Source organism: Hemitrygon akajei, chromosome 11 (genome assembly GCF_048418815.1).
Source record: "Hemitrygon akajei chromosome 11, sHemAka1.3, whole genome shotgun sequence".
Lineage (NCBI taxonomy): Eukaryota > Metazoa > Chordata > Chondrichthyes > Myliobatiformes > Dasyatidae > Hemitrygon > Hemitrygon akajei.
In genome coordinates this window covers 51,816,978-51,835,602 of record NC_133134.1, presented here as the reverse complement: position 1 = coordinate 51,835,602, position 18,625 = coordinate 51,816,978, and the positions used below count along the sequence as shown (strand labels likewise).

General features: G+C 42.7%; 1 protein-coding gene across 2 annotated transcripts in view; it reads right to left on the bottom strand.

The window, feature by feature from the left end:
• Positions 1 to 327: 327 nt before the first annotated feature.
• llgl1 (LLGL scribble cell polarity complex component 1) overlaps positions 328 to 18,625 on the bottom strand; it is a 92,830-nt gene continuing 74,532 nt past the window's right edge. Inside the window, exons 17-23 of one of the 2 annotated variants that reach the window (XM_073060852.1) lie at positions 18,453 to 18,569; positions 15,716 to 15,882; positions 14,162 to 14,426; positions 13,346 to 13,472; positions 7,404 to 7,498; positions 4,346 to 4,469; positions 328 to 2,020 (exon numbers count right to left, since the gene is read on the bottom strand). In XM_073060852.1, coding sequence (XP_072916953.1) covers positions 2,011 to 2,020; positions 4,346 to 4,469; positions 7,404 to 7,498; positions 13,346 to 13,472; positions 14,162 to 14,426; positions 15,716 to 15,882; positions 18,453 to 18,569 — 905 coding nt within the window. In that variant the 3' untranslated portion in view covers positions 328 to 2,010. The remainder of the gene's footprint in view (positions 2,021 to 4,345; positions 4,470 to 7,403; positions 7,499 to 13,345; positions 13,473 to 14,161; positions 14,427 to 15,715; positions 15,883 to 18,452; positions 18,570 to 18,625) is intronic. The other variant, XR_012100784.1, reaches the window with a different exon arrangement.

The window sequence follows — 18,625 nt, the reverse complement described above, 5'->3', positions numbered from 1 at the left end:
CTGCGTAAAGAGAAACAGGTAATATTTCAAGTCAAGGATCCTTTACCACGACTGGATCTTCAATTTGTCCCTTGTCGGTCTCTGACTACAAGTCATTTGTAGGTTTTTAATCTTCGAGTTCTACATAAAGCAACTGATGGGGGAATGCCACTGTTCCTCAATTATTGAGCCAAGCACTTGAATGATCTACACACCAGGAGCTTATAAATGGGATTAGTAATGACTAGTGAGAGTGAAATGCTGAGTTCTGTTGTGTGATGGACTACCTTTACCCTCTCCACGGGAGTTCACCTTCAGAGCTCTAGGAAAAAAGCTAGCACCAGTGAGTTAAGTTCATGAGACACTAGATGCTTTATTACTGTTAAAAGCAAAATCCATTAGATAATGTAATGAGCTTTTGTTCAACAGCACACATTCTACAAGAAAATGATATTGTAAACAGCACAAAGTTCTTAAAAAAAATACTGGAATTTTCACAGTGCCTGCGGAGTCAATATCAAAGTGTCTAATAATGACAAATACAGACAGAAAGATGCAAGTACCAACCGCTTTCCACACAAGGGAACAATCCCGTGAACAGCCCTGTAGAAATTGCAAAAAAAAATCCTTCAAAAAATAAAGGAGGCGTATTTACAAATAAATTGTACCATTCTGCTTGACAGTCAGTAAAATTAAAGACAAAAATCACACCAGTGCAATACCATTCTATTCAAGAGATATGACCTATGTAACACTGTTGGAAGCACAGTTAGATATGATATCCAGGGTAATGAGATTCAGCAACAGCAGGAAATGATTAAACATTTAAGACCATCAAACTTTGAGAACAATTTCAGATTTCTTCTTCTATCAGAAGAAACTGCGAAACAAGCAATTAAAACATTATTCCCCAATCGTAGAAAAGGTCATATCGTTGTCATTTTGATGATCAACACTAGAAAAATAGGAGAACCCAGGAAGATATTTTTCCACTTTGTGCACAGGTGTTAGGGAGGGGTGGAGAGGGGAACCCTTATTACTGACACATTCAGATGAAAGCTGAACATAAAAATTGCTTGAGTCTAGCTATTGAAAACTGTACAGTTGAATTATTAAAAACAGCTTAAAACTGGTCATATGCCATCTAAACCTGGCATTGTAGAATGCATGTATGCTACAGTGAGGTTAGTCACACCCTCAAGCCCATTGAACGTGCAAGTGCATTGGCGAATTACATTGAATGTCAAGGAACAATTATACATCATTTCAGAAAGTGGTTAAAATGTAGCATAGTTAAACTTGCTCCAAGCTCCAAGGTGTAGATTGCACCGAATTGGTTCAGACACTTGTTTCATTCAAAATTCAACCATTACTATGCTGCAAACTGAAAAACTAAATCAGCTTTCTGGAAGAGGGCTCCACTGTTCTCCCAGGGCTACTTCAGAGAGGCTTCAGTCATCATTGTTCAACCCTTTATAGGAAGGTAAACGTTATTCAGGAAAATCTACTGAAGGATTCTTATTCATTGAAACCTTCTGTACAAAACAGAAAAGCTGCAAAGGAGAGTCAAAAACTTCCTTGAAATTTAATTCCTTTTCAAAGTCTGGAAACAAAATGTGATTAATGTCATTTAAAGCTGATTCTTAGGCAGGCATATTTGTGGGGAAGAGAGTCAGACTGATGATCTACTTTCCAAATTTGAAGTTCCTTCATGTCAAATTTTGGATTTTTTATTTCAGCCATGATATCAGAGGTGCCTCTCACAGACCATATGAAATTCAGTCTTTATAAAGTTATCTGTGTGTAGTGTTGGGTAAGAATGAAGGCAAGTAGGAGGCCGCTGGTTCCACATGTAGTTTCAAATAGTCTTAGAAGAAAATGTCTTTTGGCACAGAAGCTGTGACAGTTTAAACCTCCGTGAAATCGATGTCCATGACCCCAATGCAAGGTTTGGGTACTGATGTAGATAATATTCCCTTTTCTGCACAGCTAACCAGTCACATTGCAAGGTATCCGAAGTTCCTCATTCCACTAACAGTCCCTGAAAACAAAGAGATTCCAGATTACAAACATAGAAGTCTTTCACACATTCAATAGATACACTGAACCAGAATCGGTCACTTTTCCTCTTTTCACTCAGTTCTGCTTGAACCAACTCAGCCAGTGAATTCACCTACATTCCTTTGTTACTGGCTCCTGTGAAGCACTTCAAGACATTCAGTAGGTTAAAGGTACTACACAAACTGTTAGCATTAGCAGCTGGTTTATTAATGAAAATCCTTACAAGCCATCCAAACCGATCATACACTAAAACACAAGATAGTAGAAAAGGGGGAGAAACAAAGCAGAATGCAGCATTGCAGAGAAAGTGCAGTGCAGGTAGACAAAGTGAAAGGCCAGTTACACAGACAGAGGGATCAAGGGTTCATCTGTAGCACGGAACGAAAATCCAGCAACGAGGGAGACAAACTTAAGCAGTTAACTGTTAAACACACTGAAGAGCAGAGCAGAGATTCGGAGAGGTAAGCATAGACCTCTGTATGGGCACTTTTGTTCTCATTAGGTAGACTAGATAGAATGCTGCTCAATATTGCAGTGAAAGGGCTACAGCGGGGAAGAGCAAGGCCGTGAAGATAGCAGAAATGGAGTCATCTTGAACAGCAAACACCAAGCAGCAATAGAACAAAGTTACAACGGCTGGCTTAAAAATGAGTTGCACTTGCCTCCTTTTAAGGCTAATTCATCTCATGGGAACTTAACAATTGTCATCTCTTGTAATTCTTGGATATTGGAAACAGTCCTCCCGTCTCTCATAGGCCTGGTTTATGCTATCAGCTCTAAATCTCCAGTGGACTCATTTGTCAGAAGTGTTAGAAAAAATAACTGACTCTTACATAACCTAGGCTCTATGTCTGCAAACACACGCTTTGCTGTGCAAGTACTTGGGGACAGATTTCTTGGCTCTTTTCCCATCTGATTATAGAAAAGTAAGTTTGCAGTTTCCCCATATTCTAACATATATTATAGTCAGCTCCTGGGGGGTAGAAAGGGGAGGTCAAAAGTAAATTGTGGGTACAAAGGCCATTAATGATACTCTGCTCAGTGATAGTGCCAGGTATCAACTCTTTCCCGGTCAACAGATTCAAGCTTCCATTTGATGTGTCATAAATGCTGCTTATTGTTCTAAACCTCATCCTGGCCTTCAACATCAACACTCCCCGATCTCTCATTTGGACAGCTTGTGCTGTTGTGTCACAGAGGATGAACAAAGCAGTTTTAAGTTACAGGACACTGATTTACCGTAATAGCAAATTAGCCTGGCAATGAGGCCCTGGTTGCTATGCCAACAATGAAAGTGTGCCTAAAGCAAAAGAAAATGCTATGAGGAACACATCTAATCCACGTGCTTCAATGTAGCATTCCTCTAACATACAGTCCAATAATCTACATACTGGCCATGGAGAGGATGGACAAAAGGGAAGATGAAACTGAAGTAATGTAGGCATGAACATTACATCAGCATAACTGTGATGAAAGAATCATTGACAATAACCCATCACAGAGAGATAAAGAGCAAGTGAGAAAGTACGCATTGGCCATTCACTATCTCTGTCTCTTTGGGCACCTCATGGGCAAAGGCAGGAGAACAGTAGGTGGTATCTGCAATTTGGGTATATGAAGTGAGCAAGTGAAATAGAAGAAATGATACTATGTCAAAAGAGAACTGCAACAACGTGAAAGATTCATTATCAGTTTTGCCCTTGCAATACATCTCTTGTATATCCACAAGTCAACACATGAAAGGGTGTCATTCTCAGACCTGTGAAATCTGCTCCACGGAATGAAATGGAAAACCACAGGAACGATGCAATCAAATAATTTACAAAAATTAATATCTGGCCTTCCATTTGCTAGCATGATGCAAGACCAAACCAAAACCACAGATCGGATAATAATTGTTGATCTTCTGGCTCTGTTGAAGGAGTATTGTTTTGACTACACCACAATCACCAGACCATTTCACAGTGCAATGGAGAACACTGCGATCTTTCAAACACATTGATAATGTTACACAATGAGATCACAAAGGCCTTCTATGGAAGATCTTTAAAATGTAGGATTACAAACTGATAAAGCAGTTTTGAAGCAAACTGCAGCTTTATCTTCTTCCCCCTTTAGGGGTACGCAAAACAGACAGATCTCCACAGAACAGTGATTGCAGCTGAGTCATTACAGAAGCAATGAAAACAAAATTATTCAAATAGCCCAATCTGTGAATTCCCACTTTCAAGCAATAGAAGTGGTGAAATGTAGACCTGAACCCTATTCACCACCCCTCCCACGTGGCATGGCAAAATATACTCACGGCAAATAGTCCTTCACATCCTCCACCGTCATGTCACCGCTCGCATCCAGGGTGATGTCAGTGCTACTGATGGGGGAGTCAAGTGGTGTCTGAGACAATGCCAGTGGGAAGTTCTCCATCTCCCCTGTTCACAAGATAAGCAGACAACTTTATACTGGAATTAATGATGCCCAATTGTTCAAAAATAGACAGTTTATACTTCATTTCTTGCTCTTCAAAATTAACAACTTAATCCATCACAATAACTTGGGGCTTACAAAAAAAATGAAAAAAGCCACTGTAGGAACATGCTTTCCAACTGACTCAAAAATGTGATCAAATAGGCTTGGCCTTTTCCTACACCTAGAATTAGTACAAAGCCTAATCTTAACTTGTAATTTCTTCTCCCTGTGCAACTCGATATAAACCACTGGTGGCGTATGCCGCAGTAGTATAGCGGTCAGCACAACACTATTCACCATGGGGTGTCCGAGTTCGGAGTTCAACTCTGGCATCACCTGCAAGGAGCCTGCACGACCTTCCCATGGGTCCCCCCCCCATCACAAACTGGGTAGGTTAACTGGTCATTACAAGTTGTCCCATGTTTAGGTTAGGGTTAGAAAAATAGCCAATAGAAATATTGTAATGAGAGAACGCAGAGATGGCAGAGGAACTGAATGTGTATTTTGCATCAGTCTTCACAGTGGAAGACATCTACAGTATACCGGACATTCACAAGTGTCAGGGAAAATTACGACCGAGAAGGTGCTCAGGAAGCTTAATGGTCTGAGGGTGGATATATCTCCTGGACCTGATGGAATGCACCCTTGGGTTCTGGAGGAAGTAGCTGGAGAGATTGCGGAGGCATTAACAATGATCTTTCAAGAATCGATAGATTCTGGTATTGTAATGGATGACTGGAAAATTGCAAATGTTACTTCACTATTTGAGAAGGGTGGGAGGTAGCAGAAGAACTATAGACCTGTTAGCCTGACATCAATGGTTGGGAAGTTGTTGGAATCGATTGTTACGGATGAGATTACAGAGTACCTGGAGACACCTGAAAGGAAAATCCTGTCTGACTAACCTACTCCAATGTTTGAGGAAATTACAAGCAGGGTAGAAAAAGGAGATATAGTAGATGTGGTGTACTTGGATTTTCAGAAGGCCTCTGACAAGGTGCCGCACATGAGGCTGCTCAGCAAGGTAAGAGCCCATGGAATTACAGAGAAGTTATGGGACTGCTGCTTTTTACAATATATGTCAATGATTTGGACTATAGGTTTAATGGATTTGTGGCTAAATTTGAGGGGAGAATCTCACTAACATTCCAAATGTTAAAAAGCCTTAACAGTTATTTCCCATGGTAGGGGAGTCTAGGACAAGAGGGCACCACTTCAGGATTGAAGGATGTCCATTTAGAACGGAGGTGCAGAGTCAGAGGGTGGTAAATCTGTGGAATTTGTTCCCACAAGAGGCTGTGGAGACCGAGTCACTGGGTGTATTTAAGGCAGAGACAGATAGGTTCTTGATTAGCCAGGGCATCAAAGGGTATGGGGAGAAGGCAGGGAGAATTGGATCAGCCCATGACTGAATGGTGGAAGAAACTCGATGGGCTGAATGGCCTACTTCTGCTCCTTTCAGAGAAGTTAAATCAGAGTTGTCAGAGGTTGCTGGGCAGTGCAGCTCAAAAAGGTCAGAAGGGCCTACTCCACACTAAAAATTAATTTTTACTGTCCTTTCCTCCTCACTGCATTAACTATTGCATATTCTAAGTGCCCAAGGAATTCCTACTTCCAAGCAATGCAAAAATATGAAGCTGCAGTCTATTAGATCAGCCACATTCAAGCAACTCCCATGGAATTAAGGCGAGTGATAAATTAGTCCCAAAATGGACGGTGGCAGGAAACAAAACTAATTGCAATTTTTTTTGCAGCTGGAAGGTTATTGATTCAATATTCAGTTCCTTAGGATGAACGAGGACATTTGCACATAAATGCACAAATGGACCTTGTGGTTTAAGTCAGGAGGAAAACTCGACGGCACTGGAAGGTATTGGCGGATTTTTCAGTTGGGCAGAAGTGGCAAACTGAATACAATTCAGACAGACGTTGCATTTGCAGAAATATGACGCAGCGTTATGAATAAAGGATAAAAAACACGTGTGAAAGGACAGATGGGCCTTGGAATGTGCACCAATACAGTGGTTGGAAAGGCCATGTTGAAACAAAGAATTTGAGAGACAGCACTGCAAACAATGTTGGTTAGTATTACATAGTTCTTGACACAGTGGGAGAGATGAGTACGCACTGGGGAGAGTGCAAAGCACATTTACAAGCATGATGCCATGACCCAAAAGCTGTGGAAAGACTTGGGCTGTTTTTTCCAGAACAGATGGAGAGAAGACTTAACTGAAGTGCATATAATTAAAGAACCTAGGCAGTACACTTGAGAGATCCATTTTCCTCAGCAGGTGTTAAAGATTTAAAGTAAGTGCTCAAAGGATTAGAGGGATGCTGAAAAAAATACTTGTACCCAGAGAGTGGGTGGGGCCTAAAATCCACTCCTTGTTGAAATTGTGGGGCTCTCCACATTTAATGTGTACTTGAAGTCATGAGGTGTCAGGCTGGGTTTACCAACACAAAGGGATGAATGGTCTCCCATGTTGTAAATCTAGGATTTTTCAATTCCTGATCCTGCCCTTCAGTTACATTTCATTCTGACAGTGAAGATCCTCTTCAAGTCTCTGTAGGCATTTCTTGTAAATCAGACACCAAGTCCTGATTAGCTTCGGGTCCCTGCTTCTTTCTGGTTAAAGAGAATTTAAGCTGTGAAGCCACAGTTCATACGGTGAGGAAGAGCCCTGTACTCGTGTCCCTTCGCTGGTTTTCTATTCTAAAAGGCTTCTGGGTGAATGCTTCCAACTTCATCTAACAATTTTTGCTTTTTAAAATTAACTCTAGTTTCTTCCTCAGTTTTGCTTTCAAAGTTCTTCCATTCATTCCCAAGCTTTGTGAATAACTTCTAACAAGACGTTTGAGAGAGCATCACCCAAAGACACGAGGCTGGCGAGACATACCGTCAGTAGCGCCCAGCGAGTTGTTTTCTTCCTTGTTCTGAACCCTGTGCATTCCATTGGAATGATTCACCTTGGGCGATCCCTGCAAGTTATTGCTGAATATTTAGGAAGGAAAATCTCAATTACTGCAGGAAACTACAATGGAAGCCAAGACCAAGATAAAAAAAGATCTGCAATAATCCAGCAAACATGCTGCTGTGCACAAACGGAGCTTGTCCACTGACATCACCTGGCTCAGTATATATTCATTCCCTGCAACATACTGGCAACAAACAAGATGCAAAGCTACAACTTGCCCAGACTACATCAAGAGTGCCACTTTGTCTCAAGAACCTTGAAAATCAAATTCTATTGCTCCGTCTTTGTGAACCTGCCATTCTGGGATTTCAGTTACCCCAATCAAGTCACTAAAGGAGAAGATGCAGCACTTTAAGGCAACAATGATCATACAGAAATGAGAACTGAAAGTACAATACATTGCTTCTATTGCACTGGCCTTCTAATAGTGTGATAGAAGCAATATATTGTAGTTTCAGTTCTCACTGACACTGTATTGAAATGACGATCCTGGATTTAGTGTCAAGAGTACCAAATAGAAACAGGCCCTTTGGTCCACAATCTAGTCCATGCTGAACTGTTATTCTGCCTAGCCCCATTGACCCACCCCTGGACCATAGACTTACATATACTTGTCAAAACTTCTCTTAAACGCTGCCAACAATCCTGCTATTAACCCTGTACTCTGCCTTGAAACTCAACCTTCCAAAGAGAATTACTTCACACTTTTCCCAGATTGAACTCCATCTGCCACTTCTCAGCCCAGCTCTGCAACTCATCTCTGTCCTGTTGTATCCTACGGCAACCTTCTGCACTATCCACAACACCACCAACCTTCACATCAAATGGAAATTAATAACACTCCTCATCCAAGTACAGCAGGGGCCCCAGATCCCTAGGAAATACAACATAAAAATTGCAGATTGCAAAATAGCACAGTACAGGCCCTTTGGCTCACAATGTTGTGTTAACCATGTAATCTACTCTAGAAGCTTTTTCTATTCTCTACTCTAGAAACTGCCTAGAGTTCACTAGCGCATAGCCCTCCATTTTTCCAAGCTCCATATACCTATCTAAGAGGCTCTTAAAAGACCCTATTGTATCTGCCTCTACCACCACCGACGGCAGGGCATTCCACACATTCACCCCCATGTGGAAAAACTTACCTGACACCCCCTCAGCACCCACTTCCAAGCACGTTAAAACTACACCCTCTCATGTTAGCCATTTCAGCCCTAGGGAAAAGCCTCTGGCTATCCACACGATCAATGCCTCTCATCATCTTATACACCTCTATCAGGTCACCTCTCATCCTCTGTTGCTCCAAGGAGAAAAGGCCAAGTATACTCAACCTATTCTCATAAGGTACTCCCTCCAATCCAGGCAACATCCTTGTAAATCTCCTCTCCACTCTCTCTATAGTATCCACATCCTTCCTGGAGTGAGGTGACCAGAACTGAACACAGTACTCCAAGTGGGGTCTGACCAGGGTCTTATATAGCTGTAACATTACCTCATGGCTCTTGAACTCAATCCCACAGTTGATAAAGGCCAACACACCATACACTTTCTTAACAACACTATCAACCTGCGCAACAACATTGAGTGTCCTATGGATATGGACCCCAAGATCTCTCAGATCCTCCACACCGCCAACAGTCTACTTATATCATATTCGGTCTTCAAATTTGATCTACCAAAATGAACTTCTTCACACTTATCTGGGATGAAGTCCATCTGCCACTTCTCAGGATGCAGAACTGGGCTACTGATGTCCTGTTGTAAACTCTGACAACCCTTCAGACTATCCACAATACCCCCAACCTTTGTCATCAGCAAACTTACTAACCCACCCTTCTACTTCTTCAACCAGGTCATTTATAAAAATCATAAAGAGGGTCCCAGAACAGATCCCTGCAAAACACCACTGGTCACCGATCTCCATGCAGAATATGAACCATCTACAACAACCACCCTTTGCCATCAGTGGGCAAGCCAATTCTGGATCCACAAAGCAAGGTCTCCTTGGATCCCATGCCTCCTCACTTTCTGAAGGAGCCTTGCACATGGGACCTTATCAAATGCTTGCTGAAATCCATATACATCCACTTCTCTACCTTCAATCATTTTCGTAAGGCATGACTTCCCCTTAACGAAGCTGTGCTGGCTATCCCTAATCAGATTATGTCTCTCCAAATGCTCATAAATCCTGCCTCTCAAGTTCTTTAACAACTTGCCCACCACTGAAGTCAGACTTACTGGTCTACAATTTCCTGGGTTTCCTCTACTCCCTTTCTTGAACAAAAGAACAACATTTGCAACCTTCCAATCTTCCTGTACTTCTCTTGTCCCTACTGATGATGCAAAGATTATCGCAAGAGGCTCATCAATCTCCTCCCTCTCTTCCCACAGCAGCCTGGGGTACATCTCATCCAGTTCTGGTGACTTATCTAACTTAATGCTTTTCAAAAGCTCCAGCACATCCTCTTTCTTAATATCTATATATTCAAGTGTTTCAGTCTGCTGTAAGTCATCCCCACAATTACCAAGGTCTTTTCCCCTGGTGAATACTGAAGCAAAGTATCATTAAGTACCTCTGCTACCTCCCACTCCATGCACATAATTCCACTATCACACTTGATTAGTCCTATTCTCACACGGCTCATCCTCTTGCTCTTCACATACTTGTAGAATGCCTTGGGGGTTTTCCTTAATCCTGCTCACCAAGTGCTTCTCATGGCCCCTTCTGGCTCTCCTAATTCTATTTCTAGGACCTTGTAATTTTCTAGAGCTTTAACAGTACCTAGTTTCTTGAACCTTTCATAAGCTTTTCTTCTTAACTAGATTTTCTACATACTTTGTACACTATAGTTCTTTAACCCTACCACCCTTTCCCTGCCTCAATGGAACATACATATGCAGATGCCATGCAAATGTTCCCTGTTCCTTTTTAAAAAGGAAGACATCTCTTTTGTCCTGGAATGAAAAGCCTCATCCTGAGAGCAGATGCGGTGAAGACGAAGGAATTGTGAGAAGGGGATAGCACGCATGCTGAGCTTGTTGACTTAATTAACTTTGCCTCCAGCTTTCACCCTGCCCTCAAATTTACCTGGTCCATTTCCGACACCTCCCTCCCCTTTCTTGATCTTTCTGTCTCCATCTCTGGAGACGGCTTATCTACTGATATCTACTATAAGCCTCCAGACTCTCACAGCTACCTGGACTATTCCTCTTCCCACCCTGTCTCTTGCAAAAATGCTATCCCCTTCTCACAATTCCTCCGTCTCCACCGCATCTGCTCTCAGGATGAGGCTTTTCATTCCAGGACAAAGGCAATGTCTTCCTTTTTTTAAACAAAGGGGCTTCCCTTCTTCCACCATCAACTCTACTCTCAAACGCATCTCTCCCATTTTCCGCACATCTGCCCTCACCCCACCCAGGATAGGGTTCCCCTTGTCCTCACCTACCACCCCACCAGCCTCCAGGTCCAACGTATAATTCTCCATAACTTCCGCCACCTCTAACGGGATCCCACTACCAAGCACATCTTTCCCTCCCCCCACTTTCTGCTTTCCACAGGGATCGCTCCCTACGCGACTCCCTTGTCCATTCATCCCCCACATCCCTTCCCACCGATCTCCCTCCTGGCACTTATCCTTGTAAGCGGAACAAGTGCTACACCTGCCCTTACACTTCCTCCCTCACCACCATTCAGGGCCCCAGACAGTCCTTCCAGGTGAGGCGACACTTCACCTGTGAGTCGGCTGGTGTGGTATACTGCGTCTGGTGCTCCCGGTGTGGCCTTTTATATATTCGTGAGACCCGACGCAGACTGGGAGACCGTTTCGCTGAACACCTACGCTCTGTCCGCCAGAGAAAGCAGGATCTCCCAGTGGCCACACATTTTAATTCCACGTCCCATTCCCATTCTGATATTTCTATCCATGGCCTCCTCTACTGTCAAGATGAAGCCACACTCAGGTTGGAGGAACAACACCTTATATACCGGCTGGGTAGCCTCTAACCTGATGGCATGAACATTGACTTCTAACTTCCGTTAATGCCCCTCCTCCGCTTCTTACCCCATCCCTGACATATTTAGTTTTTTTCCCTCTCTCTGCCCATCAGTCTGCCTGTTCTCCATCTCCCTCTGGTACTCCCCTCCCCCTTTCTTTCTCCGTAGGCCTCCCATCCCATGATCTTTTCCCTTCTCTAGCTCTGTATCCCTTTTGCCAATCACCTGTCTGGCTCTCAGCTTCATCCCACCCCCTCCGGTCTTCTATCGTTTCGCATTTTCCCCTCCCCCTCCTACTTTCAAATCTCTTACTATCTTTCCTTTCAGTTAGTCCTGACGAAGGGTCTCGGCCCAAAACGTCGACAGCGCTTCTCCCTATAGATGCTGCCTGGCCTGCTGTGTTCCACCAGCATTTTGTGTGTTGCTTGAATTTCCAGCATCTGCAGATTTCCTCATGTTTGACTCAGAGTGATTGCCTCCTTCTACCCACACAGATTCAGTAGACATTAGCTCCACAACGTCCTCTTTCTTAAACTGATTAGCAATGCCACCCCACCTCTTACCTCCTTCCTTGTCCATTCTGAAACATCCAAACCCCAGAACATTCCTGCCCGTGTATAGCCAAGTCTCTGTAATGCTCACATTGTAGTTCCATGTACTTGAGTTCATCACCTGTTCCTGATGCTTCTCATCTCAACCCATCCAACTGACTGCACGTATGCCCTATCCACTGTCCAAGTTTCCTCACTTCCTACACATTGCATCTACCTTTACACTAACCGCTCTATCATCTGATCTATCACGGTTGCTGCCATCTCCCCACCAGCTCCAGCAAACCTGCCCGCAAGGACATTGGTTCTTTGAGTTCAGGTGTAACCCATCTCTATTGTATAGGTCATAACTTCCCCAGAAGAGATCCAAGGACCCACAAATCTGAAACCCCACCCTCTACACCAATACACCTTCAGCCACACAGTCATCTGCCACATCAGCCCATTCCTGCCCTCAGGGGTGGGTGCCAATAGGCAGCATTTCACAGATCATTGTTCTTGTTGTGTTGGCTTATCCACTTATCCTAGTGGATAAGGTATCGGTCTAGTGATCTGAAGGTCACTGGTTCGAGCCTCAGCTGAGGTAGCATGTTGTGTCCTTGAGCAAGGCACTTAACAACACATTGCTCTGCGATGACACCGGTGCCAAGCTGCTTGGGCCCTAGTGCCCTTCCCTTGGACAACATCGGTGGCGTGGAGAGGGGAAGGCTTGTAGCTTGGGCAACTGCCTGTCTCCCATACAACCGTGCGCCCTGAAAACCTTCCAAGGTACAAATCCATGGTCTCATGAGACTAACTGATGCCTATAAAGTTCTTGAGGACCTGCTTTTTATGTTTCCTTCCCAGCTCCCTGTATTCGCTCTTCAGGATCTCACCCCTTTTTGTAGCAATGATGTTGGTACCAATATGTACCACATCTGGCTGCTCACCCTCCCCCTTAATGCTGTGGTCTCTATTTCAGATGTCCCCCAACCCTGTCACCTGGGAGGCAACATATCATCCAGGAGCCTCTTTCATATTCACACAATTTCCTATCTGTTTCCTTAACTATTGAATCCTCTATCACCACCACTCTCCTCTTCTCCCCTTTCCTTCTGAGCCACAGAGCCAGGCCACGTGCCAGAGATGAGATCACTGCAGTTTCCCCAGTAGTCAACCCTCATCCCCCACTCCCACCCCCCAAACAGTATCAAAGTGGCATACTTGGTATCGAGGGAAATGGCTACATGCCAAGTTCTCCCCTCTATCTGACTCCACCTCAAAAATATTTCCACACACTTTACTGTAAAATTGCCATATTGTGATTTTTAAAAACTTGCCATAAGCTAGAGACAGGGCTCAGGGGTTCTCTTGAACTTTCCCACGCCACCACACAACGCGGTTCAGTTATGTTTCTGGTAGACAGAGAGAATCGCTCAAATTCAGATGGAGATATCAAATAAAAGCCTAAAAGAAGAAAGAAAACAATTTATATCACATCGTAGTAATGTCCTGGAATATTAATAGTCCTGAAGTTCCAACTCAAAGGCTTGTAACCCAAAGTTCCTGACAGAAACATTGCATTATTTTGCTCCAAGATGGGATAAATGTTTCAAGAAGGGTCACCCAGCCTCCATACCTCTTCACAACAAACTTGCATTTAACATGTTAAATGAGAATACAGTTCTCAAACAGACCAATCAATTGCACATTATATCATCCTGAACTGATAAAACATATTGCAAACAAATTAGTTTCAAACCAACTGCAGCATCTTGAAATTAAAATACAATAGAATTAAAGATAACAGAGGGGGGTGGGCCTAATGAGTAGGCTCCTTCAAAAGAGCTAGGCAAAACAGAATGTGCTTTAAGATTATAGGGTATACAATCTCTATTAAAAGGGGGATGGGGGCCAATTTTGTATTAAATGCATGTCAATGCTCTACATTTGAATAGCAGAGTCACAGTGACTGGGTACACTTGACGGAACATCTCAACATTGACTCTCCTGAACATCAGCACCAGAGTGGCCAAGCACACTGACCAGCAGAGGGAAGATTTAAAAAAAGTGAGAAAACAGCCCAGGAGAACACCAGCGAGTACTGTACCACAAATTGCTTTGAACATATAAATATCACTTTGCGCCCAATTTACCCTGGCCTGTCCTGGTGAAGACACATGAAGCTATGCCACTGATGTCTTCTTTCCTTATGCAGTCGTAGCGGATCTGAGGCCGGAGTCCTGGGATTGTGAAGATGTGAATGTCTCCCAGGTTTGTTAAACACACCAGGCAGTTCTCCGAATATTCATCCGACACAACACTGGGGAAATTCATCAAGCCCAACTTCCTTACTCTGGAGCCTTCATGGGCAGTCAGCTTGAACTTCGTCTTTGCACTCACCCTGGGCAGTGTAAACACCTACACACAATCAATAATTTAGTGAGATTATGGTGCAAAGGATCATACAACTCCCACTCAATGACTAAGAGTGAAGGTGGAGCACTGCTCTGAAATATTACCTTTCACAAGTAAGCTTATTTGTGTGCCAGATGCAACAAAATTTCGCGTGGCTAGTTAATAACAAAAATCAAGAATCCATTTTTAGTCAATCCCACACAGAAGTACTTCTGGCCAGATGAGAGTAGAAAAGGAACTCTAGCTGTTTTACACAAGCATGCCCTGCCCAAGATCAACAAATAAAAGTAAAAACTCAGGATGGTTCAGAACTGGATATTTAGTAAAATTGCTAATTTCTTGCCTTCTGATATTGGAGTGTAACCAAACTAAGATAAACAGCTATCACATGGTCAAGTCAAGGACTAGAAATTAATCCTAGTTCCTACTGACCCAGTCTCAGATTGAAAGCTGGATGCACTCAGTACTAGTTTTCACTCACAAGTGGTGACATTATGCATCTCCAAAAAGGTGGATGAGTGCAAATAAACTTCACAGGTTAAAGCCAACAGCAACAGAACCCATGAACACAAGTGCACCAGTGAGGTGAAGCAAATCTGGAGGGTGTGGTGGGTAAGGAACATGGAGATATTTGAACAGAATGGACCGAAATTTTCATAAGTTAAGGCTTTGCCAAATGAGGAGACTCTGTAGATCAGATAGGTAAACAGGATTAGGTGGGAATTTGAACAGAACAAATGCATTTTAGATTATACAACGTCTCTCAAGGATAGAAGATAAAAGGTGTTAGGAAAGCATTTGAATAACCAAGAATGAGGGAAAACACTGGAAATATTGTGTAATAGCTACAAGATTTTTTCCATGATATAAACCCAAGCCCAGTAGTTCCCACTGGAACACAATTTACCTCCCTGATATATACTGATCTCTCAGTTTCTTGTTCCAAAACACAAATATTCTACTAGCTAATCAATTGGAAAATCATTCATTTTCATTTCCAAAATTTTAAAACTACAATTCACAACCCTGCATCAATACTTCTTCAGATCTGGAGGAGGTTAATCCTGGTGACTATCACTTCCCTGTGGGGCCACCCATTTTTATTGATTTCTTTATTTGGAGATACAGGGTGGAACAGGCCCTACTAGCCCATACAAGCTCCTTAAAGACAGTGGTGGGAACTGAACCTCATTTGCTAGTTCTGTAATAGTGTAATGCTAATTGCTCCACTACTATGCCACCCCTCTACAGTGAATTCTGCATTCAGTCTCTCAGGTACTCCAACTAGTTACCTTGAACTGTTCCTCTGAGATGATCAGCACAGAATGGCTGCCCTGCATCTCTGGGGCTTTGGCCAGATCGCGAGATACTTCAAGTGGTTCAGGGAGTGGGTTTCCTCGCCCATCCAAGACTGCGATTGACACCACTGGGGCTCGGTGCATCAGCTGAATTTCTTTACCTACAATTAACAGTGAACATGAAAAAAAAATTACATTTCAATGACACAAAGAAACAACATAATCCAGGTGAAGGCATGGTACAAGATGGAACCTACAGAGCTGGTATTTAGTCCTCACACAAGCCTCCACCAATCTCACTCCTTTCTATGTTGCCTTAGCCATTCTCTACGACACTTGATATTATCTGCTCCCTATGACAACGATTTTCATATCCTCACTGCTCTGTACATAACCACTCAAGTTTGAGTTAAACTGTTAGTGTCAAGTGGACTTGCTGCACATTGAGGGGAACAATTTCCTTACAACTAACCTATCAAAATTTCTTTTAAAAAGAAATGCACGTAAAACAACAAGTGGGCAGGGTGCAAATCAACTTCCCATGCGTTCATGGCATTACTCAAAGAAAATAAATGTTTGAATTTGAAATGGCTGAAGAAATGAAAATTCCCTAGGTGTGTTGCTCAGATGGAGGACTGGCCCCTTTGCTCATATGATTTACAGGTTCCTTTGCACAAATTATAGTTTTTAAATCACTATTATTCCTCCCCATTCCCTCACCTACTCTAAATATTACCCAAGAAATGAATACAACCACATGCTACCTATCCTTGTCAGCATCTTTCAGCTCCTTGATCCCAAATCAGCCTCTGTGGCCATCAAAATTGCAATTGGCAAGGGGAGAACTTGTCATGTCTCTGCTCACTGCATTGCCTTTCTATCGTAATGCTTGGATCAGACAAAACCCCACTTACAGCTCACGCCCCACAACATTTGACAATTCTCACAGGATATCACCATTACTTTGGGGGGGGGGGGGGGGTGGAAGAAAGAGAATTAATCACAATTTACTAACCAAGTCCTCAAACTGTAATTAACCAATGAGACTTAAAATGTACTAGGGAAGAAATGAAAATTATCACCACACACGTGAAAGACAAATTATTCGATTAGCTTGATCGAGCTTTTTGAAAATGTAAAGGTATTGTTATTCAGATGTCAAGAAGATACAATGGAAATTTACTGGAAATTATCTGAAAATTAAGGTAGTGTAATTAATGTGGACATACAAAAGGCTTTAGATAAAGTACCACAAACTTCAGCAAAGTTACTCATAGTTAAGGTTGGGTAGGTAGCATGGATACCAAACTACACAATGAAACCCAATGTTGAGAAATACAAATGTTATAATTTGGTAGGAAAGTTTGAGTACAGGAAAAGAGAACTGTGGGTGCACGTTTACAAGACTTTGATGGTGCCAGGACAAGATGAGAAAGTTCCTGATAAAGGACACACACAGCCACAGAGGGTGGCATGGTAGCATAGTGGTTAGCACATTGCTTTACAGTACCAGTGAGCTGGGTTCAATTCCCATTGCCGTCTGTAAGGAGTTTGTACGTTCTCCCCGTGACTCTGCGGATTTCCTCTGTGGCTCTGGTTTCCTCCCACAGTTCAAAGATGTACAGTTGGTAGGTTAATTGGTCATTATGAATTGCTGAACGGTTAGGCTAGGGTTAAATTAAGGGTTACTGGGCAGTAAAGAATGAAGAGCTGGAAGGGCCTGTCGCATGCTGTATCTCAATAAAATAAAACAGTGCACAGGCAAAGAGTTTACATTAAACCTTTAACCCTCTGACAAGGGACAACTGGATTATCACAGCCAGTTCTGGATGTTACACATTTCAATAAATGTCAAGCCATGGAATAGATGTAGAGAAGAGTTAATAGAATAGAACCAGATGAGGAACTTCGGTTATATGGATGTATTAGTACGACTAGCAAGTTTTAGAACTTAATATCAAAATTAACAATATTCAACCACTTCAAGTGAGACAGAATGAACGGCTGTGAAAATACCAGAAATAGATACTAGAGCAGGAGTTGTGTACTTGAATAATAGCTTAACTTGGGTGGCCAATGTCATAATTTGGGATATTCCTTTTGGGCCACTTGTGAGGCACGTGACCAGATGTCTCTTGGCCTTTCCTCGGGTAATTGAGGATGACCAGGCTTTCCTTGAAAAGTTAAAGGTCTGAACTTCATTTAGGTCAGTTAACGGGTTGCATTAGTGATGTTTGCAGTCAGCCAAGAGACTGCCGAGAGATGGGAATGCTATTAGTTTTGGGGTTTGAAATATGTTCCATTTGGGGCTGTGGGACTTCAAACTGGGTGTGTTTTAGCTTTGTCAGTGTGAGTACTTCATTGACTTACAGCCAGTGTTCTGTAAGTAGCATGCACTCCCTATAGGGAGTTGAGAGTTATGAGAACGGCAGCATTCTCTTCATTAAAGGAAAGAAATTTAAACACTTCAATAAAAACCATGAATAATTTCTATTGGTTTATTTTCAGAAAAGGAAATAAAAGAGCGACAGGAAAACCTGCCTTCGGCGACCGAGACAAGGTTGGAAAAAGAATAAATAGTGACATGGGGAAACCATTTATTTCTTAGAAAAAGACAAGTTATGAAATGGAAGACGTTTCAGTAGTAAATGTCAGTGAGGTGGTAGTACCACAGCAACAGGACCCAAACTGAATGACCAACAGAGCATGAACAGTGCAGTGTGAATCTTACCCAGTACAGCCTCCGTGGACCTCTCTGTCCATTTCTCCCTGGATGGAACCTCCAGTGCATATGCGTAAACAGACCCAGCATTTGTTCCTGCCCACAGTGTAGGGCCATGGTGTGTGGCTGCAAAGTGAAGAGTTACACTGACATAAGAGCAGTCTCCGCAATGTCTAGGCAGT